This window comes from Muscardinus avellanarius (assembly GCF_963383645.1).
Source record: "Muscardinus avellanarius genome assembly, chromosome: 2".
Taxonomy (NCBI): Eukaryota; Metazoa; Chordata; class Mammalia; order Rodentia; family Gliridae; genus Muscardinus; species Muscardinus avellanarius.
Genome location: NC_137787.1, coordinates 20442506 through 20468930, shown reverse-complemented (window position 1 = coordinate 20468930; position 26425 = coordinate 20442506). Strand labels below are relative to the sequence as shown.

Sequence of the window (26425 nt, the reverse complement as noted above, 5' to 3'; positions counted from 1 at the left end):
ACCAAATGTAATCAAATTTTCAACTGTCAGCCGGGCGTGGTGGCGCACGCTTGTAATCCCTGCACTTGGGAGGCTGAGACAGGAGGATCGCACAGGTTCAAAGCCAGCCTCAGCTACTTAGTGAGGCTCTCAGCAACTTAGTGAGACCCTGTTTCCAAACAAATATAAAATAGGTCTGGGAGTATACCCTGTAGATAGAAAGCCTCTGGGTTCCACCCCCAGTACCACACACACACACTCACAAAAAAACAAAAACAAAAACAAAAACAAATTTTCAACTGTCCAGCACAAGTTCCAGGATGCAAACTCTGGTAAGGGCAGGTCTTTTTTTCGGCTCTGCTTACTGCTATATCCCTGTCTCTTCAAATGGTATAGAAGAAACGGGACAGGAGCTTAATGGATGTTGAATGAATTCAGCACTCTCCTCCGGAGTTCACCAGGCGAGGGCTAGCGCTCTCATTCATCCTGAAAGATGACCTCTTAGCTGGGACCCATCTGAGAATCCTGGGCATTGTAACCGGCTCGGGTTACCCCTTGATATAGGCTTCAGGCACAACACACATCTCTCAGCAAGTATCCTGGTGTCTTTCTAAAATAACCTCTTACATAAGCAGATCCTTGTTAAGCTGCACCATGTAAACTAACTGAGAAAAGGAACAGGAAGGAAGAAGGCATGGCCCACACAAAGGGAAAAGGGTTCTAGAAACCTCCACGCTGACAGCTGGAAATGTCTCCGAGGCTCTGGGCTCCAGGGAAGAAGCTAGTACCCAAGAACAGCACGCTTTATCTAGCCTTTCAAAACACCACACTTTTTTTTCCCTAATTACAAGATCATAGCAGAAAATTTGAAAAACAAATTACAGTACAAAGAAGAAGATAAAAGCTGGGCTCCGGGCTGCACACCTGTGGTTCCAGTACTTAGGAGGCTGAGCGGGGATTGCAGGGTCGAGGGCAGTCTTAGCAACTTAGCGAAGCCCTCGGCAACTGAGTGAGACAAAAATAAAAAGGGCTGGGGGTCTAGTTCGGAGGCAGAATATCCCTGGGTTCAATCACTAGTACCAAAAGGAAAAAAAAGAGAGAGAAGATATTTATCTATAGACTGCTACTTGACATTACCCAAGTCACCACTTTTTTCACATTCTTATACAAATGTTTCACATAATTTTACTTGAACTTAGAAGGAAAAGAAGTCAAACTTCAGGTAATCATTTCTTCAGAAAGACATATTATTTCTTTACAAGAGTGCCCCAAAATTAAATAATTAAAAGTCAAATTAAGCCAGGCGTGGTGGCACACGCTTGTAATCCCAGCGCTTGGGAGGCTGAGACAGGAGGATCGCACGGGTTCGAAGCCAGCCTCAGCTACTTAGTGAGGCTCTCAGCAACTTAGTGAGACCCTGTTTCCAAATAAATATAAAATAGGTCTGGGAGTATAGCCCGGAGGTAGAAAGCCCCTGGGTTCCACCCCCAAGACCACCAAAAAAAAAAAAAAAAAAGTCAAATTAAGGGTTAGGTTCACTGCCGTTTTGCCCCTCCTCCCAGGATATTCAGCCATGTCTAGAGACAGGCTGGTTGTCACATCTTAGCGGTCACTATTGGTTAGAGGCCAGGGGGCAGCTAAACAGCCTGCAACGCATCCAGCGCCAGTGTGAACAGTGAGTACGCAGCAGAGGAGTCTGGGGGACTGCACAGTGTGTGTGTGTGTGTGTGTGTGTGTGTGTGTGTGTGTGTGTGTATGTGTGTGTGTATGTGTGTGTGTGTATGTGTGTGTGTGTGTGTGTGTGTGTGTGTGTGCGCGCGTGCGCGCATTTTCTGGTAATTCGGATTGAACTCAGGGACATTTTACCTCTGAGCTACATCTCCAGTCTTTTTTATTTTAAAATAGATTCTTGCAAAGTTGCTAAGGGTCTTGCTAAGTTGCTGAGGTTGGCCTTGAACCTGCAATCCTTTCTCAGCTTCCCAAGCACTGGGATTATAGGCATGAGCCACCCTGTCTAGTTGTTATTGTGGTTTTATTTATTTGTTTATTTTTATTTTCTTTGTGGTCCTATGGATTGAATGCAGGGGCATTATTGTGATTTTGTGTGTGTGTGGCACTGGGGATTGACCCCAGGGGCATTCTACCTCCGAGCTACATCCCTAGCCCTATTTATTTATTTATTTATTTATTTATTTATTTATTTATTTTGCAGTACTGGGGGTGGAACCCAGGGGTGTTCTACCTTTGAGCTATATACCCTCAACGCTATTTTTTTTTTTTTTTTTTTTTTGGTGGTACTGGGGATGGAACCCTTCTACCTCAGGGCTACACTCCCAGACCTATTTTATCTTTTGTTTGGAAGCAGGGTCACTTAAGCCAGCAAGGCTGGCTTTGAACCTGCATGATCCTCCTGTCTCCGGCTCCTAAGCACGGGGATTACAAGCGTGCGCCACCACATCCAGCCCCGACACTATTTTTTATTCTTTATTTTGAAACAGGGTCTCACTGAGTTTCAGAGGGCTTTACTAAGTAGCTGAGGCTGTCTGTGAACTACAATCCTCCTGTCTCAGCCTCCCAAATGCTGGGATTACAAACATGTGCCACCACACTCAGCTTTATTCTATTTATTTATTTATTTATTTATTTATTTATTTATTTATTTATTTATGGGTCTGGGGATGGAGCCCAGGGGCATTTGACCTCCAAGCTACACCCCTGCCCTATTTTTAAAAACTTCTTTATTTTGAAACAGGGTCTTACTAAGTTGTGGAGGGCCTTACTAAGTAGCTGAGGCTGGCCACGAACCTGCAATCTTCCTGTTTCACCCTCCCAAGTACTGGGATTACAAGCATGTGCCACCACACTGGCATCATTATGATTTTAAGTCAGGCATGGTAGCAGACACCTGTAATCCTAATACTTGGGAAGGTGAGACAGGAGGATTGCAGATTCGAGGCCAGCTCTTGACAATTTAATGAGGCCCTCTTTAAAAATAAAACAGGGGCCAGGCGTTGGTGGTGCACACTTGTAATCCCAGTACTTGGGAGGCTGAGACAGAAGGATCACAGGTTCACAGGCAGCCTCAGCTACTTAGTAAGGCCCTCCACAATTTAGTGAGAACCCGCTTCAAAATAAAGAATAAGGCCGGGTGTGGTGGCGCACGCTTGTAATCCCCACACTTGGAAGGCGGAGACAGGAGGATCGTGCAGGTTCAAAGCCAGCCGCGCTGGTTTAAAAGACCCTGTTTCCAAATAAAAATATAAAAATAGATCTGGGAGCGTAGCCCGGAGGTAGAAGGGTTTCCAGGAATCCCAGTGCCACCAAAAATAAATAAATAAATAAATAATAAATAAAAAAAATAAAGAATAAGCTGGGCATAGTAGTAAACACTTGTAATCCCAGCATTTGGGAAGCTGAGACAGGAAGATCGTGGTTCGTGGACAGTCTCAGCTACTTAGTGAGGTCCTCTGCAACTCAGATACCAGGAACATTCTATCTCTGGGCTTCACCCCAGTGTTATTTATTTATTTATTTATTTTTGAAACAGTGTCTTGTAACTGTTTGGGATGTCACCTTGGGTTCTTGTTGTTAGCTCATTTAGAAAAAATTATCCAGAACTACACTGCTGCAAGCTTAAGCAAAGTTTTATTATTACAAAGATAGAAAGAAGGGACAGATCGAAACACCACGGCAGAGGGACACAGAGGAGTGCTTTGAAGTAGGACACTGGGGTCTCTAAGTGCATGCTTTTTTTTTTAATATAAGAATCCATTGTCTTCCCTCTCCCATCCTGCCTAGCCAATAGTCTTGATTTTCTCTCAAATGCAGGTACAGGCCGCCAATTTATCTCTGTAGTGTAAGCTTTTTTTTTTTTTTTTTTTTTTTTTTGTTAGATCAAAAATGTGTTACTTGGTTGGCTAGGTCAGGGGCTACGTGGTATACTTTGAAGTTCAAAGCATGTATTGTCCACCTGCGTCCTTGGTGAGTTCTTAGCCCTTTTCTATCTCTATCTGCTAAAAGTTATTTATTATGTTGAAAATTTGTTTTATAAAGAAGAAAAGTAAAACACGGGAATATAGTCCTTTAAAGTATGGAGGCTTAGCCAGGCGTGGTGGTGCAGGCTTGTGGTCTCAGCATTTGGGAGGCTTTGACAGGAGGATCATGGTTTGCTGATAGCCTCAGCTACCTTCTGCAACTTAGTGAGACCTTGTTTCAAAATAAAGAATAAAAAACAGGGTTGGGAATATAGCTTGGAGGTAGAATGCCCCTGGGTTCCATCCCCAGTACTGAAAAAAAAAAAAAAAAAAGAGGCTTTGGGCTATAACTCTTTTGTATAATTAGTAATTAATATTGGGTTGTTTAATTTTAGTTTAAACTATTGTGAGACACATATATAGTTCTTTTTCTAAGTGTAGGTGTTTGTATTTTAACATTTTGTGTTCAGCTGGGCTAACAGCCAACTTTTATTTTTTTTATTTTTTTATTTTATTGGTGCACTGTATTCATACATCATAGTGGGATACAAACTTTTGTAGACATACATGCACACATCGCCCAGTCAGCCCCCACCCGATCCCCACCCCATTCTCTCCCCATCCTTCCCTACCATGCTTGGCTTAGTGGTTGACATCTAGTATTATAGCAATTTATCCAAAATTAAAAATGATAATCTCACATAACAGTTTCATTTGTCTGATACCAAGCTTTTGATGACTTAAAGATAAAATTTCAATATTTCTTTTTACTTTCTTTCTTACCAGAGAATATTTTTTTCTATTTTTTTAGGTGAAACTATCATATATTTATATATTTATTTTTCAGAAAAAAACTCTATCCTAATATGGAATATGGACTCTAGATACCCAAAACGATCTTGAAAAAGAACAAAGCTAGAAGATATATATTTTCTGATTTCAAACCATATAAAGCTACAATAATTGAAACAGTGTACTACTATTCTAAAGGCAGATATATAAACCATTGGAGTTAAATAAAAGCCTAGAGCTAAATTCTTCCCTATATTGTCAAGTTATTTTTGACAAGGTTTCCACGAACATTTGGTGGTAGAAATAATAATCTTTTAACTAAATATTGTTGAAACATAATAATGACATGGAAAAGAATAAAGTTGGACCCTTACCTAATCCCATATACAAATATTAACTCAAAATAGATAAAAGACCTAAATATAAATCTTAAGACTATAAACTTTTAGGAGAAAATATGGGTCATAAAACCTCACAACACTGAAATTGGCAGTGATTTCTTGGATATGATTTCAATGGCACAGGCAACAAAGAGTATACAAACTCCCTAAAAAATAAAAAAAAATATTGTATATCCAAAGACAATGTAAACAGAGTTAACAGTTACTAATAGAATGGGATAAAATATTTCCAAATGCTATATCTGAAGGTATATTAATATTCCAACTAGAAATCCTAAAAATTAACAACAATAAAGGCAAACAATACCATTTAGAGATAGGTAAAAGACTAACATAAGTAATGAATCTCCACAGATAACCAATCTTAGTTGACTGTTGGATGGAAACTCTTGTTTCTCTGGTTCTGGTGTGTGTTACCTATTTCTTCTTTGTAGTTAATCTCTTTGTGTATTTTCTCTAGTGCTGGTTTTGAAGACATAAATTCCTTCAGTTTCTGTTTGTCATGGAAGCTTCTTATTTTTCCATTTAATTTGATAGAAAGTTTTGCTGGGTAGAAAATTTTTGGCTGGAAGTTGTTTTCTTTCAGAGTTTGGAATATGTTACTCCAAGCCCTTCTGGCTCTCATAACTTGGTTTGGGAAGTCTGGAGTGATTCTAATTGGTTTGCCTCTGAATGTCACTTGGCTATTTTTTTTTGTTGCCTTTAAGATTCTCTGCTTGGCTTCCACATTGGTCATTTTGACAATTATGTGGCGTGGGGATCCTCTTCTCCGATCCTGTCTAAAGGGAGTTCTATAAGTTTCCTGGACCTGTGTATCAACCTCTTGCTCTATGTTTGGAAAATTTTCTGCTATTACTTCCTTGAAGAGATTGTTGATCCCTTTGGTTTCACTTTCTTTTCCCTCCTCTATTCCAATTATTCTTAGGTTAGCTTTCTTAAAATGGGCCCATATTTTTTCAATATCAGATTCCTGCTGTCGGATATTTTTTCCTAGATTAGAAACTATGCGTTCATTTTTGGAATGATCATCGTCTAAGAGCGAGATTCTGTTTTCCATGTGGTCTAATCGGTTGTTTGTGCTTTGATTTGAGGCCTGTACTTCATTAATTGCATCCTTTATCTCTTTTTGGCTCTCTCTGAGTTCTTTTCGAAGCACCTCTATTATTTCTACAGTTATTTTCCTGATTTGATCTTCTAGAAATCTCTGATTTTCTCTTTTATCGGGTTCTGATGTTGTGGGGTTGTGGGCATTCATTGCTCCAGTATTATTTCTCTTTCCCATGATTTCGGAAGTTTGTGCCTTCTCTGGGTTCTTCCCTTGGGTCACTATGACTTCACTTAAGGTGTTCTGGATCTCGAGTCAGTAGTATCTCAGACCCCACTACTCCTTTACTGGGTTGTATCACAGAGTCTCCGACCCAGAGAGTCGATAGAGGCTGCTTTAGACTGTGGGGGGTGCCAGGTTGCACGTTCTCCTATGGTGTGATATCTCTGCCACCGCCCCTCCCCCACTGGGTCAAGTCCCAGGGAGTACAGTACTGGGATTTCTCCTCTGTGGCCCGCAATTTGACTCACTGTTCTTGAGTATGCAGATGTAGCTGTACTGAAATCGGTGAATTCTCTGCTGCTGCCGCCGGTGGCAATATGGCGCCACTGCCATGCCCTCGGCCGTGAGGCTGGTGTATTTCTTCTTGGTTTTGATTTCCACTCTGAATCCCTGCGGCATGTGCTGAGCTCAGCCACTGGGAGCTTTAGATTTTACCTGCAGCGAGAAATCCCACCTGGCTGTTCCGCAGCGGCTCACCTCGGCTTGCTGAAGCCTTCCGGTGAACTCGCCGCTGCCGCCGGCAGTATGGCGCTGCTGCCGCGTCCTCGGGCGCGAGGCCAGTTATCTCCTCTGTGGCTCTGAGCTCTGTTCTCAGTCCGCTTTCTCTCTGGAGCCTGGTGATTTTTTTGTTTCTCTGGTGATGGTGTTTTCTGGCTATGAAAGGCGCTGATTTTGTGGTAATGGAGATTGGTTGTTAGCGGGGCTCTTAAGCCCTGCTTTTCTCGGTCGCCATCTTCCCGGAAATCCTAACAGCCAACTTTTAGATGACCAAGGTCAATCCTGGCTGGAGCTATTGGCTGACAGCTTAGAGGCAGAGAAAAGGATTTTATTGTTCTACCTAAGTATGAAAGCTTGTTCTTATTAGCAATTAATACAGCTCTTATTAACAATCAATACAGGCTCAATCCCCATCAGATCCCGCTGAGGCTGGTCTCGAACCTTCAATCCTCCGGTCTCAATCCCCCAAGTACTGGGATTCCCGGCTTGCACCACCACGCCCAGCTCCATGCAGTGTTTCTCCGTAAGAGCAAATACTCTTCTTTGCCTCCTCTTTCTTAGACAAAAGATTTTATACTTTGTCACTTAAGAATCTATCTTGAGTATTTTTCCTATTTGTACCCAAGGAGATTTTTCCATTCTTTTAAAAGTGTTTTAAATAGTTTTTTTTTAATTTGTTTTTTAGCCAGGCGTGGTGGCGCACGCTTGTAATCTCCGCACTTGGGAGGCTGAGACAGGAGGATCGCACAGGTTCGAAGCCAGCCTCAGCTACTTAGTGAGGCTCTCAGCAACTTAGTGAGACCCTGTTTCCAAGTAAAATAGAAAATAGGTCTGGGAGTATAGCCTGGAGGTAGAAAGCCTCTGGGTTCCACCCCCAGGACCACCAAAAATAAAAATAAAAATAATAAAATTTGTTTTTTATTTTTGCGGAAATGAGGATTAAATCCCATGGCATTCTACCTCTGAGCTACCCCCCAGCTTTATTTTTTATTCTTCATTTTGAAATAGGGTCTCACTAAGTTGCTCAGGGCCTAAGTAGCTGAGGCTGGCTGTAAAACTGGTATCTCCTGTCTCAGCCTCCCAAGTACTAGGATTACAAGTGTGCACCATCACGCCCTGCTTTAAATAGTTTCTATTATGTGATGTCCCATACTTTAGGAATTCCTTAGTAGTTTTAAAAAATATTAACAAATTGTCCTGCAAGTAGGGATGTGTCATTTTAGACTCCCACCAGCGACGTACGAATAGAGCTATTTTCCCGAAGGTTCATCAGAGTCTCAAAATTGCTAAAGCTGGCCTCAAAGCTTCAGTCCTCCTGTCTCAGCCTCCCATGTACTGGATTACAAGTTTAACTCACCATTCCGAGCTTGAGGATCCAATTTTTAAGGCCAATAGTGAGATCCACGAAGACTGCTGTTTTTCTGGAATCTAATGTAGGCGCTATTTCCTTCTGTAATCTGAATGACAGATCTCTTCTCTATTAACTTCAGTGTCTCTTTTGCTGAAGACTTTTGGCCTAATTTCACACTGGAACAGACTCTAATTGTCTTAAAAGTCTCTGCAGTAATAATTATGTAAGAGGAAGTACCTTGGAAACCACTGTGTTTTATTTTCTTTCAGTTTCTGGGTATAACTTAACTAAATTTTGTTTCAGATTTGTGGGATCTTGTCAGTTTTACCACCACCCCAAACATTAAAATTTATTCCTCTCTCATTTTCAGCAACTACAGATATAGCGTAGCAATGCCAATTTCATGGATGTTATGAGGATCAGTTATCAAGTGATTAGAAATTCTTTTTTCTTTTTTATTTTTTGGTACTGGAAATTGAACCTAGAGACTCTCTACCACTGAGCTATATATCCAGTTCTTTCTAATGGGGGGGGGTTGTTTTTGTTTATCTGCAGTACTGGGGGGCACTAACTCTGAGTTTCACCTCCAGCTCCTTTTTATATTTTATTTTGAAACAGGGTCTTGCTAAGTTGCTGAGGCTAATCTCAAAACTGCTATCCTCCCATCTCAGCCTTCTGAGTCACATGCCCAACCCTCAAGATAAAATATTTGAAGCTAGGCATGGTGGCATACACCTGTGATCCCAGTACTTGGGAGGCTGAGATAGTAGGATTGCAGGTTTGAGGCCAGCCTCAGAAATTTATTTATTTATGGTACTAGGGATTGAACCCAGGGGCGTTCTACTTTTGAGCTTTACCCCCGGAACTTTTTATTTTTAATTTTGAAACAGGATCTCACTGAGTTGTGGAGAGCCTCAAGCGGACCACAAACCTGTGTTTCTCCTGTCTCAGACTCCCAAGTGTTGGGATTACAGGCATGTATCACGAGGCCTCAGCTAGACCCTTAGCAACTTATCAAGACTCTGTTTCAAAATAAAATATAAAAAGGGCTGGGGGTGTAGCTCAGAGTAGAATATTACCAGTACAAAAAAAAAAAAAGATAAACTATTTGAGAATTACATAACAGTCAACAAGTTTTATGTCTAAAAATGATAATACCACGTGGACAACTTTAGATTTAAATCCTGCCTCTCTCATTCGTCCCATTTCTTTTTCTTGGAAATTCTCGTTACTGTTCCCTTTCCCTGTGGATTACACCGAGTATTTATCTTCATCTGTATGAAGCGTAAGCTGCAGTTGACTTAAACACTGAGGAGGAACCGTAGCTCCTCGCTTTGCCTCACTAAAGGGCTGTTTCCCTGCAGCACGGGCCCCAAGCGTCTATACCTGGACACGCCATGCCCCGCCTGTCTTTGACGACCTCAATTTCTGCAGTTCCATCGGATGCTCGCGACTCTGACCTCTGACCCAGTGCCCTTTGGCCCCGCCCACCCGTGTAGCAGCCAGTCTCTCCCCTACCCTCGCCTGGCTCCTTTCCCAGAAACGTTTGCCCCGCTGGGCCCCAGCCATTCGGTTTTTGGTTGATACCCACAGGTGATGAACAAAGCCAAGTATGGTCCAATATGGATATCCGGCTTTAAGTCTCAGACCCTTGTGAACCTGGCCAGCGCCCAGCTCATAGAGCAAGTGATGCGGCAGGAGGGCAAGCTCCCCGTGAGGGACCACATGGAGCAGTGGAAGGAGCACCGGGACCATCAGGGCCTGACCTATGGGCCCTTCACCACGTGAGTCAGGGTGGGAAGGGACTGGAATAGGGCCCCAGAGGACCAGGCGGGAAGAGAGAGGAGAGGGGTGAGGGACAGAGTGGCCGTTCCTCGCATCCTCTAGGCCTGATGCTTAGGCTTGGAAGCGCTGTTGGCAGGGCTGAAACCCAGGGACCGTTCACTGGCTTTCCCACGAATGCACTGTGTGACTTTGACAAGTGCATAATTTTCCCTTCCTCAGCTTGATGTGTCTAATCAGTAAAAAAGGAGGGTTGGACTACAGTATCTCTAAGGAATCCCTCAAGCCTTCTCAGATGCAGTTCCCTCAATATGGTTGAAAATACGTCAGCCATCATTACCATATTAGGTGGGAGGGCTCTATTTCATTCTAAAAAATATTTTGCAAATCATATACTCGACACAGATCATTAGCCATAACTTTCATGAAAACTGTCCACACACGGAGAAAGATGAAAGTTTCAGCTGTGACTTAACATTTTTTTGGGGGCAGAGATAGAGAAAGGGATTGAGTGTGTTATTTACTTATATGCCAATCAAAGTAGATAAGGGGGGTTCATTGGTGATAAACCATTCACAATGGTACAGGTTGTAATTGAGTGTATTACAGACTTTTTTTGCTATAGTATGCTAAGAACTTGAGAATCAGTGAGTGCCTTTTCTCATTCACGATCAACTTGACAACCATGTTTTAGTAACTTGTCAAGGCACTACATGGATCCTAGATCGCCACACTGCTACAGCAATAATAACTACGTATTTATGACGTGCCAGGTACCAGACATACATGTATTTAAAAGCTTTTTTGCCAACCTATGATGTTTGGTTTTCCTTGTTTTCTTTTTTTTGTGTGTTGGGGGGATACTGGGGATTGAACCCAGAGGCATTCTCCCTACGAGCTACACCCCAGCCCTATTTTTTATTCTTTATTTTTGAAACAGGATCTCGGTAAATAGCTGAGGCTGGCTGCAAACCTGCCATCCTCCTTTCTCAGCCTCCCAAGTACTGGAATTACAAGTGTGTGCTACCGTGCCTGGCTTTTTTTTTTTTTTAACATATGTATTTTTGAAATCTCATTTTATAAAGCATTTCTCCAAGAAATAGCTTAACAACCAGAGAAATGCTCTCATATAAGTTCTGAAAATCGAATTCCTGCTATGGGGAGAATTTTACTCTTTTAGTGTGTGTGTGTGTGTGTGTGTGTGTGTGTGTGTGTGTGTGTGTGGTGTGCACACACATGGTACTGGGGATTGAACCCAGGGGCAGTCTACCTCTGAGCTACACCCCCAGCCCTATTTTATTTTATTTTAATTTGTTTTATTTTATTTTTTGTTCTAAAATAGGGTCTCACTACATTGTAGAGGGCCTCTCTAAGTTGCTGAGGCTGGTCTCGAACCTGCAATCCTCCCGTCTCAGCCTTCCAAAGAACCAGAACTACAAGTGTGCGCGACCACACCCAGCTGAGAAATTGTACTCTTTTCTGTTTGTTTGTTTGTTTATGATACTTGGGATTAAGCCCAGGAGGCTTCTACCTCTGAGTTATAGCCCTAGTCCTATTTCCTTTTTTATTTTGAAACAGGGTCTCACTAGGTTCACAAGAGTCACTATTTGCTGAGGCTGTCCTCAAACCTAAAATCCTCTTGTTTCAACTTCCCACGTACTGAGATTATAGGCATGAGCCACCATGCCCAGCACATTTTTTTCTTTTTAAAATGTATTTGATTTTTTAATTCAATGGTAATACTTATTTATTTATTTATTTATTTTGCGGGTCTGGGGATAGAACCCAGAGCCATTCAACCTTTGAGCTACGCGCCCTGCCCAATTTTTTATTCTTTATTTTTTTGAAACAGGGTCTCACTGAGTTGCGGAGGGCCTCACTAAGTAGCTGAGGCTGTCCGCGAACCACGATCCTCCCTGGTCTCAGCCTCCCAAATGCTGGGATTACAAGCGTGCGCCACCATGCCCGGCTGGTGATACTTATTATCATAAGAAATTCTATAATAAAATACCCTCTCCCCTCCACTCCCATTCCATCTACATTCCCGGTGCTGAGAGCCTGGTGTGTAGTCCTCCCTACTTTACCTAGAAGCATGCAAATATATACGTAGGTGTGTGGGGTTTCCTCTCTTCCTCTGAAAACGCACCATATTGCATTTATTGCTTTACAACTAGCTTTTTTAACAAATGGACTTGTATCCAGCTTGCTTAGGAGAGGTGACAGGTTTGGGGACAGCTGAGGGTGGGACAGCCCTAACATTAAGTTGCCCAGTGAGTAGCATGTCCCCACACATCTGAGCATCCTGCCTGCCCCGGGGCGGGCCTGACCGCCCACTGTCTGGCTGTGGCATGAGGCCGTGGGGCTTCAGCCTGGTGGCCTCCTCGGTGCAGAGTCAAGCAGAGCGTCAAGGTCCAGAACTCAAGCGTCCCAGGAACCTGATTGGCTCCTGTTTTATTCCTCAGTATCTCCACAGAAGGCCTGGGACCACCGCAGCCCCCCTCCCCACCTCTCGTTATTCCTAGTCAGCGCTCAGGATGTACATATCACGTGCTATGCATTCACCTAGGCACTTTAATGATCAGGACAAGCCTACTAAAATAGGCACTGGTATTAGCCTCAGTGTACAGATGGGGAAACCGAGGCATGCCAGAGTTAAGTCACCTGCCTAAGTGTCTCAGCCAGCAACAGTCAGATCTGTGATTTGATTCTAGGCAGCCTGGTTCTAGATTCTCACCGTACCCTCTTCTGCTGTGCTGCAGTGAGATTCTGAAGTCTTGGGATGCTGATTCTGTTTTTAAAGCTTGATGGTGATGAAATTCTAAGTTCCTGGAGCTCTGTGGGGGCCTCGGGGTGGAAACAGACCATATAACGAAAGCCCTGTGAGAGGCTTACGTCTGTATGGCCCCTCCGCGTCCCGCAGGCAAGGGGAGCATTGGTACCAGCTGCGCCATGCTCTCAACCATCGGATGCTGAAGCCGACTGAGGCTGTGCTCTACGCAGATGCTTTAAATGAGGTGATTGGTGACTTCATGACTCGTCTGGGCCAGGTGAGAGCAGAAAGCGCCTCGGGGGATCAGGTGCCCGACGTAGCAAACCTCTTCTACCACTTTGCCTTGGAAGGTAGCTTGCTGGGCCGGGCGCGGGAATGGGCCAGGGCTAGGCTGTGCTCCTCCACCTCCTGTGACGGCCTCTGTGCTGCTTCCCAGCTATTTCCTATATCCTGTTCGAGAAACGGATCGGCTGCCTGGAGCCCTCCATTCCCAAGGACACGGTGACCTTCATCAGATCTGTCGGGCTGATGTTCCAGAACTCACTCTATTCCACCTTCCTTCCCAAGTGGACCCGAGCCCTGCTGCCCTTTTGGAGAAACTACCTGGAGGGCTGGAACAACATCTTCTCCTTTGGTGAGGAGCCCCAGGCGGGCCCCGGGGTGGAGGAGGGCGCTGGCCCTCAGGCCTGAACCTTGTCCAGCCTCTTTCCGTCTGTGGGAGCAGCTCAACCTTTCCTCCCTGGTTCTGCATCACCCCTGCAGGAAAGAAGCTGATTGATAAGAAAATCGAGGAGGTAGAGGCCCAGCTACAGGCACAGGGGCCAGGTGGGGGCCAGGCATCCGGCTACCTGCACTTCCTGCTGACCAGCGGATTGCTCAGCCCTCGAGAGGCCACAGGCAGCTTTCCTGAGCTGCTCCTGGCTGGAGTGGACACGGTGTGTGAGCGGGGCGGCGAGGAGACCGAGGGCTCCTGGCTGTCATCCCTCCATGTAGCTTCTGCTCTGTACAATGGGTACAATGATGGGGGGAAAGTAGTGGACGGTCATCCAGCCACGCTGAGGCAAGAAGGCTGGTCCTCGGGGGGCATCTCATCACCTCTAAGGGGCCCGTCTTGCACTCTGACCACTGAGTAGATTCTCTCTCTCTCTCTCTCTCTCTCTCTCTCTCTCTCTCTCTCTCTTTCTCTCTCTCTCTTGCTTCAGTTTAAGTGGTTAGCTGGAAACCCACCCACGGGCATCTTCTGTCTGTGGGGAAGCCCGTCCCAGCCCTTGTGTCCTGTAGGGTTTCTCCTTGTTACAGACTTCTCTGTTCTTAAATGTGCAGTTCTCGGTTGTATCTGACCCTCTGCTCTGTGGATTTTTGTTTAGCGGGAGGTTTCCGTGAAACCTCTCCTCTTTTCCTGCCATACCTGTGGCACATTAACCTCTCCCCCATTTGCATGCACCTATTCGCAAAGCCCACCACCAGCAGCTGGCCTGACCTCTAGAAATCTTCTCTTTCCCTCCCATTCTACCTTCCAGACATCCAACACGCTGACATGGGCCCTGTACCACCTTTCAAAGAACCCAGAGATCCAAGCAGCCTTGCACAAGGAAGTGGTGGGTGTGGTGCCCAAAGGGCAGATGCCCCAGCACAAGGACTTTACCCATATGCCCCTACTCAAAGCCGTGATCAAGGAGACCCTGCGGTAGGATGTTATTTCTGTGGGCACAGGCTCCGTGGGGTGAGGGGAGAAGGAGGGGTGGATGGAGAAGGGGAGGCTGCTGGTGGGCTGGGGCTAGAGACCAGGGAGCTGGGGAGCCAGAAGGATAGGGAAGGAGGAGGCGGAGAAGGAGAAGCAGAAGGAGGCACTCTGTCTCCCCTTAGTTCCAGAGGTGGACCCTAGGCATTTTTTTTTCTGCAGTCTCTACCCTGTGGTCCCCACAAACTCCCGGATCGTAGAAAAGGAAATTGAAGTTAATGGCTTCCTCTTCCCCAAGAACGTGAGTGGGGCCAGGGAGCCCGAGCCCCCAGAGATCCCGTAGCCCGATGCCGACAGTCACGCTGCCCGTTCTTCCTGTCTAGACCCAGTTTGTGTTCTGCCACTACGTGGTGTCCAGGGACCCCAGCATCTTCCCAGAGCCCAACACCTTCCAGCCTCACCGCTGGCTGAGGAAGACCGAATCAGATGCTCCCAAGGTCCCGCACCCATTTGCATCTGTGCCTTTCGGCTTTGGGGTCCGGGCCTGCCTCGGCCGCAGGATTGCGGAGCTGGAGATGCAGCTGGTGCTGACCAGGGTGAGCAGGGGCAAGAGGGAGGGTGCGTGGGCCAGGGGAGGGCAAAGAAGGCTGCGGAGAGGAGCGGCGAGGAGGTTCCGGGTCGGAGTGTGCAGACGGGGGCAGCCGACGGAGGTCAAGGCTCCAGCCCCTGCGTGTTCTTCCCTCATCAGCTGATACAGCATTACGAGGTGGTCCCCGCGCCCGAGATGGGGGAGATGAAGAGTGTGGCCCGCATTGTCCTGGTTCCCGATAAGAAGGTGGGCCTGCGCTTCCTGCAGAGACAGGGCTGAGCTGGATCCCGGCCTTCTTAGGGCTTATCTCAGAGGCCACAGCCCTGGCAGGAAGCCCCTGGCCCCTGCTGTGCCTCCGAGGAGGAGGCAGGGAAGCCGCTAGACTGGATGAGCTGGAGGAACTGTGCCTTCCCTCGGAGCCCTGAGCTCCTGCCGCGTCCATCACTGCGAGCAGCTCCCACCAGACAAAAGACCACCCTCTATCTCACTGCTGTCCTTGGCTGCAATGGAAAATAAAAAGACTGACTCGTTTTTGGGGAGCTGCTGTTCTTTTTGGCCACACAGCATCTGAGCCCTTTTCTGTGTTTGGGAATTGCCCTTTCTGCACTCAGGGATCATGGTGAGAAGCCCAGCGGTCCCTGTTCTTGGAGTCTGAGATCGCCACATGGTTCCCGGCACCTCACTGAGAGCCCATGGCCTCCCATGGTTGGGGCTGGGCCTGGGCAGGGGCAGTAGCAGCAGCATAATTCTGGACACCCAAGACGGGTACGCCAACAGTCCTGCTTCAGTTGTAGGTAATAAGAGCCACCAGTTGGGTGTGGTGGTATGCAGCCGTGCTCCAGCTACTGGGGAGGCTGAGGCAGGAGGATGGCTTGAGCCTAAGAGCTTGAGACTAGCTGGGGCAACATAGTGAGATGCTGTCTCCAAGAGGGGGAAAAAAAGGCCACCCTTGCTCTGCCAGGTACCTGTAATCTCATTACAGGAGGATCTCAGGTTCAAAGCCAGCCTTAGCAACTGAGCAAAAGCCTCAACAACACAGTGATGTCCTGTTTCTTAAAAAAAAAAATAAGGTTGGTATATCTCAGTGGTAGAAGGGTTCTGAGTTCAACACACACACACACACACACACACACACACACACACACACACACCGCCACCTTCTTTTGAAAGTGCTAGAAGAGAGACAGTGAGCAAATGCAGTGTGTTGGAGGAGCTCTAGGCCAGTCTCCAGGGGCCTCTAGTAGGACAAAACTGCGGAGCTGCTCGCCCAACTGCTCATAACCAGGAGGATGAGGGTCGATAAGCTGTTGCTGCAACTATTGGCTCTAGAGCTCCTGTGCATCACCCTGGCTTAAAAGGGGGATGAGGAGGACTCGGGAGCCGTGGTGTGGGGCCTGTAATCCCAGTACTTGGGAGGCTGAGGCGGGAGGATTGCAGGTTTGAGGCCAGCCTCAGCAACTTAGTGAGACCCTGTTTCAAAATAAAAGGTAAACTGGGCGTGGTGGAACATGCTTGTAATCCCAGCGCTTGGGAGGCTGAGACAGGAGGATCGCACAGGTTCGAAGCTACTTAGTGAGGCTCTCAGCAACTTAGTGAGACCCTGTTTCCAAATAAAGTATAAAAGAGGTCTGGGAGTATAGCCCAGAGGTAGATAAGCCCCTGGGTTCCACCCCCAGTACCAAAACAAAACAAAGTAAAACAACAATAACAACAACAACACTGGTGTGTAGCCCAGAGGTAGACGGCCCCTGGGTTTAGTCCCTAGTGTGATAGGTGGATGGATGGCACCCGCCGTGCTCCTCCGTCCCCCACGTCAGTAATGACTGGGCTTGGACTCCCTCCAGCAGAAAGCACACCTCACTTCTACCTTCTAGCCACCTCAAGTACATCTGAGGAGCTGGAGCCTGGACCAGCAGCTGCCAAGGCGGGGATTGTAGTTTTTAGTGGGCCAGGGGTCGGCACTGAGACCCAGCGCACTGCGTCCCAGCTGGACACGCAGGGAGCCCCGGCCCCAGCTGCACCTTCCTCCTGAGTCACAGATGGCAATAAAGTTGGCTGTGCCTGTGGGGATTAGACTTTGAATCCATCTCAACAGTCCTGCCATGGCCTCTGTTCAAATGCGTTAGTGGGTCCCCTCCTCCCAGTAGAAAATGTTTCCTGCGACTGGCACCATCTCCCACCACCAGGTACACTCCTTCCACGCCAGAGCCTGACTTCTTTGCCCCGCCAGGAGCCCTTTCTGCCCCTTATGGTCTCAGGACTTTGTACTAACTGTTCCTTCTCTTGGAACGACGTCCTCCTCACCAACTGTCACGCCGGCCCCGGGAACCTGCTCTTCTCTGGGTTCGGCTCAGATGTCCTGAGCCCTCCAGGGCACGCTGAGGGCTCCCTCTGTGCCGCCCCCCGCGGAGCGTGCTTGGGGGAGACCCGACCAGCATCTCCCTGGCCCCGTGGACTCCCGGGGAGGCACAGATCAGCACCTTTTGGTTTGGATCCCATTCTCACCATCTGGTGTCTAGAAGTTGTTAAACGAAGGTTTGTTAAATGAGAAAAAACTGGAGTGAAGGGAAGGAAGGACGCAGCTTTCCACGTGGAGCAGAGCGACCTAGAGGACACCGGGAGGAGCTTCTGATTATGAGGACAAGGCCCCAGACCCCACCTGGGCAGTGGGCTTGCCTGTGAGAGTCCCTCGTAAAGCAGAGGCTGGGCTCAGAGAATGCCAGGCTCTCTGCCAGAGTCAGCCAGAGGGCACGCCTGCCCCCCCAGCAGCGGGGCCCAGCACGGCCAGAGGGCACACCTGCCCTCCCCAGCAGCGGGGCCCAGCACGGCCAGAGGGCACACCAGCCCTCCCCAGCAGCGGGGCCCAGCACGGCCAGTGCACGGAGCCCCGCTGCCGGCGTTTGGGTGATGTGACTTGAGATTGGAGCTTGGCAGCAGCCATACAGGAGACTGTTTTCATGGTCACAGCTCAGGTAATGAGTTTATACACATCAAAATCTCACATCAAAATCCAAGAAGGTACAGCCATTATGGAACACAATACGAAGGTTCCTCAAAAATGAAAAAGCCTGGTATGGTGGTGGATGCCTATTACCCCAGCAACTCAGGAGGCTGAGGCAGGAGGATCACAAGTTCAAGGCCAGCCTGGGCAACTTAGTGAGACCTTGTCTCAAAATAAAAAAATAAAAAATAAAAAGGGCTGGTATATAGCTCAGTGGTAAAGCACCCCTGGGTTCAATCCCTGGTACTTAACACACACACACACTCCTCTCTCTCTCTCTCTCTTTCTCTCTCCATATATATATATATAATCTTCAAAGGAAATGAAATCAGTATACCAAAGAGATATCTGACTCCTGTGTTTATTGTGGCACTCCTCACAATATGGAGGATAAAATAATGCTCCGAGCTATGGAGTCCACCTAAGTGTCCACCAGTGAATGAGTGAATGCAGAAAATGTAGTATAAATATGCACAATGGAATACTATTTGGCCCCGAAAAAAGGAGAAAGCCCTGTTATTTGCAACAACATGGATAAACCTGGAGACCATTAGATTTGGTGAAATAAGCGACACAGAAAGACAAATACTGCGTGGTCTTACATGTGGCATCTGCAAAAGTCAAACTCCTAGGAAAAGGGGATAAAATGGTGGCGACCCGGGGCTGGGGCAAGGGTGGGGGGTTGGGGAGATGTTGGTCAAAAGACATGAACCCTTAGGAGGAATAAATTAAGGGGTCTGTTGTACTAAATGTGACCATAGTTAATAACAATATGTTGCATACTTGAAAATTAACAAGGGACTAGATTTTAAGTGTTCTCAGCACACATACAGGATTATATATGCTAACATGGATTGAATAGCTTGGTTCAGCCATTCCACAATGTATACAAATATCAAAACATACCGTACATGATAATATAATTGTCAATTAAAACTTTTTAAGAATAAAACCTCAAAGATAGTACACATACACACTGTCCCCATAATGAAATATTAATCAGCTATAAAAAGGAATGAAATACTGGTTCATGCTACATTATGGATGAATCTTGAAAATATGCTGAGTGAAAGAATTCAGACACAAAAGATCGCAGCGTGCATGAGCCCATGCACGTGAAATACCCAGAACAGGAAACTTACAATAGAGACAGAAAGTGGGTTAGTGGTTGCCAAGGGCTGAGAGGAAGGGAGGGGAAATGGGGAGTATCTGTTAATGAATACAGGATTTCTTCTGGGGATGATTATGTTATAGAATTAGATAGCGATGATTGTTGTACAACTTTATGACCATACTAAATACCACTGAGCTTATACCGTGAAAAGGTAATTTTATAAATTGTACCTTGATTTACAAGTTCTCTGAAAGCTGGACCTGGTGGTGCACACCAGTAATCCCAGTACTTGGATGACTAAGAAAAGGAAAATCACAGGTTTAGGGCCAGCCTCAGCAACTTAGTGAGGCCTTCAGCAAGTTAGGAAGGCACTAATTCAAAAGTAAAAAATAAGAAATAGAAATAAAATGCCCCTGGGTTCAATCCCTAGCACAAAAAAGGGTTAAAAAAAAAAACCTTTGAAGATCAGCTTGGTAAGGTTGTTATAGAAATAGCTTCTAATGGAAGCAGTGCTTTTATTAGAGTCACTGACACCCTGAAGGCACTACAGGAAGTTCCGAGCTATCCCTGCCTGGTTATGCATCTTTAGGTCCTATAACCCAACCTCAAATTAGAAATGAAAAATGCAGAGAAGAAACAAGAGCTAACTAACAAGAAACAAGAGTAAACTGGTGGATTAATGGAGTCCTTGGGAGGTTAAAGAGCAAGCTACGTTTCCTCACATTCTCATGTGATGTGGGCACAGCATCAGAGGCTCCCTCAACGCATTTTGCCAATAAGGCTGTGTTAGACAGCTTTCCGTTACTGTGACAAAATACCTGAGATAGTCAATTTACAAAGAGAAAAAAGTTTTGGAGGTTTCAGTCCATGATTGGCCCCATTGCTTTGAGGCCCGTGCAAAGCAGCATACTATGGCAGGATTACATGGTAGAGCAAAACTGTTTCATTGTAGCTGGGAAGAGAGAGAGAAAAAAAAGGGAAAGGGGTAGGGCCCCTCAATTTCCTTCAAGACGCACCCCCAGTGACCTAAGCCCTCCCAGCAGGCCCCACTGCTTAAAGGTTCCACCACCTCCTAGTAGAGCCAAGCTGAGGACTGAGCCTTTGAACACATGGGCCTTGGGGAGACATTTCAGATTCAGAAATAGCAAAGGCGGAACACAAGATATGAGAGCTGAACTGTTATTGACACAGAGGTGAAGCGTTGGCCCAGGGGCTGCCACCAGGAAGTCCACAGATAGAGCATCAGGAACCAGAGACTGTGTCAAAGAGAGAGGCCCAAGGCACAGAACAGCCAGGGGGGCTTCGCTTCATACTTGAAGTCCCCCCCCCTTCCTTCCTTCTTTCTCTATCTTTTTTATTGATGGGTAACTACAGAAAAGCGATGGAGCACTTGCCTAGCGTGTGTGAGGCCCTGGGTTTGGTCCCCAGTACCGTGAAAAGCAAAGCGAAGAAAGATGCACCTACCCTAAGTGCAACTCTTGGGAGCGGAAAATGACCTCAGTCCATGTGTGTCCCATCGGAATGTCTGGACAAGACCGCTCTCACGTAAACGAGAAATTACTTTCTTTCACAGCGATTCATCCGAACACATGTAAGAGCTACAGGAAGAATGTGATGTCGGGGTGGGCTCCTTCCCTGGCAGCTTTCTCTCTGCAGAGTGAGAAGCAACAGCCCTGTTTTAGGGCTGGCACAAAGCTCATCAGTGGCCAGTGACTGGGCATGCCCGGAGGCCACCAAGAGTCACAGCGAGGGGCGGTCGCAGAGAGGCTTCCTGGCGCCCACCCGACCCTGCCTCTATAAGGAGACAACATTAGCAGGTGAAGGTAATTGCAGAGAAGTAGACATTGACTCAGCACAGCAGATATACTCTACCTGAAAAGAATATGCACGTCTTGTTACTCCCCGTGCAGCCAATCTGTTGGTCATAGTAGGATCAGTATTTTTGAGTAAGATCTTAGGAAAACAGTTTGTCTTCCTAATCAACTAGGCAACTCTTATGAGTAAAAATAGGGCCAGGCATGGTGTTGCATGCTTATAATCCCAGTAGTTGGGAGGCTGACACGAGGAGGCTCTCGGGTTTGAGGACAGCCTCAGCAACAGGACCTAGTGAGGTCCTGTTTTAAAATAAAAATATAGGCTGGGCGTGGTGGCACACACTTGTAATCCCCGCGCTTGGGAGGCGGAGACAGGAGAATCGTGCAGGTTCGAAGCCAGCCACGCTGGCTTAAGAGACCCTGTTTCCAAATAAAAAGTATAAAAATAGGTCTGGGAGTGTAGCCCAGAGGTAGAAGGGCTTCCAGGAACCCCAGTACCACGAAAAATAAATAAATAAAAAATAAAATAAAATAAAAATATAGAGGACAATAGCATTGCCTGGCTGCCTATGCATTTATGTACTATAGATGTTTTAGCTCTGAATGCACCTCAGTTTGGTAATAGGAATTTATTTCCAGGTTATTATTTGTGATTCCAGGTTTAATATGTGTGTCGAGTGAAAACTTTTTAACAGTTGTCATCATGGAATGAACATGCATAACTTTACACTGAATCCTGTGCTTAATGATATTTGGCAGAAGCGCTTTAAGATTACTAACAAAGCATATATTTTTAATATCAAGCCACTACTCTTAGCAATGCTTCTTGCGGACTTTAGTCATAACTGATGAATAGACCCAATCATGTGACTAATGATTTCACTGTGGGATGAGGCATCCGCCCTCCTTCCTCAGCGTGCTCTGGTGCATCACCTGTTCATAATCATCAGCCTCTAGTTTTTAAAGGAAATAAACACGGATGCCCAGATTCCACTCCAACATCAGGAAACGAATATCTCTAGAAATGAGTCCCTGGGCTCAGGATTTTACAAAGCTGCTTTGGCAATATTGAAGCCAGGATTGTGAGAAGAAAGATGGGAAAACAAAAGAGGCCTGTTCGGTCCAGCCCAGGAGCCCAGCAGGTCAGAGGAGGTGCTAGGGGTGGTGGCAACAGTGCCTGTTAAACCAGCCTGGCTCTGGGTCCATAGCAGGAACTAGAAGACAGCAGGGCAGGTCTCACAGAGGACGCACACCTTCATTCTGGGCTGGGGTTGCGCAGCCAAACATGTGCGATGTGTTTTACTGGGGATTGAACTCAGGGACGTGCTACCTCTGAGCCACACCCACAGATCTTTTAATTTTTAAAATTTTATTTTTATTTATTTATTATTAATTATTTTTATTAATTATTTTTATTTATTTTATTTATTTTTATCTTATTTATTTCTTATTTTGAAGCAGGGTCTTGCTCGGTTGCTGAGAATCTCACTAAGTTGCTGAGGTGGTCCTGGGATCGACGATCCTCCCGTCTCAGCCTCCCAAGTACTGGGGTCACAGGTGTGCATCACTGCACTTGGCAATTCTAGGCCTCTTTTCTGATGGCTGCGAAGTCTGGGCCAGGGGCTGAGGGCTGAGCTTGGTCAGAGGAGGGGTCTGAGGTCATGGGGTGGGTGGTCCCTCCCAGAAGGGCCCAATGGGAAGATCCACGGGGTCCTGAGGGTGATAAGCCCAGTTAGAGAGAGAAGTGTGTGCTCTCAGGAAGATGCAGGGGGAGCCAGAGGGGACCAGGTGCCTTGCTCTTACCCCAGAAGATCTCTGTAGGGGCCAGCAACCCAGAGGTACACCTTCAAGGTATTGACCTATTACAGTTCCCAGAGCCCAGCTGTGGGAGGCAGCCTGTCAGGCTCCTCAGGGGCATTGTTACTTGAGATATCTTTCTTTGGCCAAGACCCAACAGTCACTCTCATCTCATCCTTCCACTTGAACCCAAGGTCCCACTGTTTCCTGGATAGAGCCAGAGCGGAGTTAGCACTGATCCTTGGGCCTCAACATAGTGGCTAGTAAGTGAACACCTTTATTTACTGCTTGACAGAGCACACATGTCTCCACTCTGTAGCTCTGGGTGGTCAATGGGCCGAGCTGCATTTTAGAAATATTAACCTACTCTTGCCAGGCATGGTGGCGCATGCTCGTAATCCCCACGCTTGGGAGGCGGAGACAGGAGGATCACGCTGGTTTGGAGCCAGCCTCGCTGGCTTAAGAGACCCTGTTTCCATGTAAAAAAAAAAAAAGTTAAAAAATAGGTCTGGGAGTGTAGCCCGTGGGAGTGTATCCCGGAGGTTGACGGGCTTCCAGGAACCCCAGTACCAAAAAAAGAAAAAAAAAGAAATATTAACCTACTCTTCCCACACCAGGGAGCCGATCCTACAACACCCTTTGCCACAGGGGACGGTGACAGAGAAGCCAGTCTTGGCTGTGGGATTTCAAAAGCCTGTTTCTCCAGATGGGAGACAAGAACCCAGGGCACAGAGTGGCTTCGAAAAAAATACATAATGTAGCCGGGCGTGGTGGCGCACGCTTGTAATCCCAGCATTTGAGAGGCTGAGACTGGAGGCTCGCAGTTCGCCAACAGCCTCAGCTACATAGTGAGGCCCTTTGGAACTTAGTGAGACCCTGTCTCAAAATAAGGAATAAAAAATAGGGCAGGGGGTGTAGCTCGGAGGTCGAATGCCCCTGGGTTCCATCCCCAGAGCCCTCCCCCCACAAAATAATATATAGGATTAGAGAACAAACACCCCCTCTCTCCCTACTGGTAAAGATTCCAGAGGCTGGAGGATAAGGGGAGTAGAGAAAAAGAGATATAGATGTTTTTGGGGTTCCTGAGAAAAGGACCCTGAGAAAGAAGCTGAATTTGAAGAGAAGTGTATATGACATATAGGTCTTCATATAGGTCTGGAATGTGTGTGTGTGTGTGTGTGTGTGTGTGTGTGTGTTGCTGGGGATTAACTCAGGAGTATGCTACCTCTGAGCTATACCCCCAGCCCAATTTTTTATTCTTTATCTTGAATCAGGGTCTCACTACATTGTGGAGGGCCTCACTAAGCAGCTGAGGCTGGCAGCGAACCTGGACCCTCCCATCTCAGCCTCCCAAGTACTGAGATTACAAGCGTGCGCCTCCACGCCCAGCTCTGGAAATTTTAAGAGTAGCAGAACCCGGAGCTCCATGTTCCTGGGAGAGCCTGGGGAAACAGTAAGACACCGAGTGGAGCAGGACCCTGGCTGTACATCTCAGCAGATGGAGGGGTCTGGGACAGCCTCAGAGAACTCCCTGGAGCCCAGAGGAGTGCAGGGCCAACAGCCAGGATGTCCTGACAGGCCCAAAGAGGCTTTGGGATGAGAGACATGTGGCGGTGACCACACACACCAGTGACTGACCAACTCAACCAGATGGGGACAGGGATGTGTCAGCAGGGGCTGGTATAGATGGCTACTGGCCACTGAGGAACCTTACACTACTTAACCCTTCTGTCCCCCACACTTAGCCCCTGGAAAAGACTCCAAATTGACTAAAGTTAATTTCTTCCCTCTGGTGAAATGGGGTTCATAATGGAAATTACATTCGGTGTCAGCAAAATAAAATTATGCTTCTCGTAGGCTAGCATTTGTAGACGGGTTTTATCAACTAGATAAGTAACTAATAAACATTTTTCTTATGGTTTTGTTAGAAAGAAGAGATTTTAGAAATTCAGTGGAATAATGTTCTATGCACAAAAGAAACGTCACTGGCTGCTCTTGTTGCTTGTAGGTTTTCCTTTGAGCCTTCGAATTCAGAAAGAACAAAGATCTTGTCACAAGTTCAGGTAAATGAACTGTAGCATTCTGAGTAAAACCCATAAAGTTCAAGTTCCTGGCTTGGTGTATGTGTGTGTGTGTGTTTTCCAATCGTGTATTCTCAGGCATCCAGATACCACGCCATCCATCACGGGGAGAGCTAAGGAGTTTTCTGGACCACAGTGAAGGCCCCCTCCAGAGGCAGCTCTAGTAGTAACTGCTGCTCCATTGTGACCCGGGCGGTCCTGCAATAACAATGCCAGGAGAGTTGCAGGAAGCCCCCCGGGCAAAGAGCAGCTGGGATCCCCAGGAGCAAGGGGCACGGGTTGAGCACAGTCCAGAAGCCGTGGAAGATGAAGGTGGAGTCCCCACAACGCCCTTTATTATCTTCAGAGTGTAGAGGCGGCCTGGGAGTGAGGGCTCGGGTCTTCTCGAGCACTGAGGGCATCGATGCCCCCCCGGGCCAGGTTGGAGGGAAGAGATATGGGTGGGCACCGGCCCAGAGGGCCCCAGGTCATGCCAGTGCCTCTGGTTCAGGGACTCCAGCAGTGACTCAGCTGTTCTTCTTAATTTCACCATCCCGTGGTACACTGGGCATGCCCAGGGGCTTGGGGAGTATATACAGGGCAGGACACTTGGGGAGAGCTGGAGAAGACTGGGAGGAAAAGAGAAGATGGTGACCAAATAGGAGGTGGGGTTGCCTTCCCCTGCAGGAGGGGAGTCTTGCCATTCACTGCCAGGAGGTGGCATTTGTGCCCCATCCTCCCACAAGCCTCTAGCAAATGTGCTACCAGGAAGGAGTGTGAGATCCTGTCAAATTTACTGAGATGAGCACTAGGTAGGAGCTACTGCCTGCAGTCTTAGTTCTCCCTGGGCATGGGAATTCCATTCAACCAAGGTTTATCAGCTGGCTTCCTTCTGTGCAATTCCTAGAAGATGGGAATTCAATGGTGAGAGAGCAGCTAAATCTTTTAAGAACCTCTTTAGTCCAGCCTCTGTCCACCCCTCCAAGGAGGGTCCCCAGGACCCCACCTGGGAAGGGGACGAGGTGGAGCCCTGTGACTCCTTGTCCTGAGTTTCCATGGGGCGGCTCAGCTACCAGAAGCCACTGCCATTGTCAGGTGCCCCAATCTGAGACCTGGGAGCTTGAAGAGACAGAAAGGCTGATCCCACGGCCTGGGGGCGGAGCCTACCTGAAACAGAGCTGAACCAGCACACAGGGACAGGGGAAGATGAAGGTCCAGTCCTCTCAACTCCATTATCTTCAGGGTGTAGAGGTGGCCTGGGAGTGAGGCTCAGGTCTTCTCAGGCACTGAGGGCATCGATGCCGGCAGGGCTGAGCACCAGGGCCTGCAGGATGTCGGAGAGGGAGACCACGCCCAGGAGATGCTGGGTCTCGTCCACCAGCACCAGCCGGTGCACCTGTGGGTCCACAATGTGCGGTGAGAGGCGGGGTCTTGTGGCTGAGGCAGCCAATCAGGTCAGCCCCAACAAGCAGGGAAATAGTTTGCCATAGCTCAG

General features: G+C 47.2%; 2 protein-coding genes across 2 annotated transcripts in view; one reads left to right on the top strand and one right to left on the bottom strand.

Annotated features, from left to right (window-relative positions):
• CYP27A1 (cytochrome P450 family 27 subfamily A member 1) overlaps positions 1 to 15423 on the top strand; it is a gene marked incomplete at both ends in the record, with an annotated part of 54558 nt that extends 39135 nt beyond the window's left edge. The window contains 8 exons of the mRNA XM_080689277.1: positions 9916 to 10106; positions 13025 to 13224; positions 13311 to 13508; positions 13637 to 13809; positions 14395 to 14561; positions 14778 to 14856; positions 14939 to 15151; positions 15304 to 15423. Of these exons, the coding sequence (XP_080545403.1) occupies positions 9916 to 10106; positions 13025 to 13224; positions 13311 to 13508; positions 13637 to 13809; positions 14395 to 14561; positions 14778 to 14856; positions 14939 to 15151; positions 15304 to 15423 (1341 nt within the window). The remainder of the gene's footprint in view (positions 1 to 9915; positions 10107 to 13024; positions 13225 to 13310; positions 13509 to 13636; positions 13810 to 14394; positions 14562 to 14777; positions 14857 to 14938; positions 15152 to 15303) is intronic.
• Positions 15424 to 26209: 10786 nt separating this feature from the next.
• PRKAG3 (protein kinase AMP-activated non-catalytic subunit gamma 3) overlaps positions 26210 to 26425 on the bottom strand; it is a gene marked incomplete at both ends in the record, with an annotated part of 7670 nt that continues 7454 nt past the window's right edge. The window contains one exon of the mRNA XM_080689278.1: positions 26210 to 26326. Coding sequence (XP_080545404.1) covers positions 26210 to 26326 — 117 coding nt within the window. The remainder of the gene's footprint in view (positions 26327 to 26425) is intronic.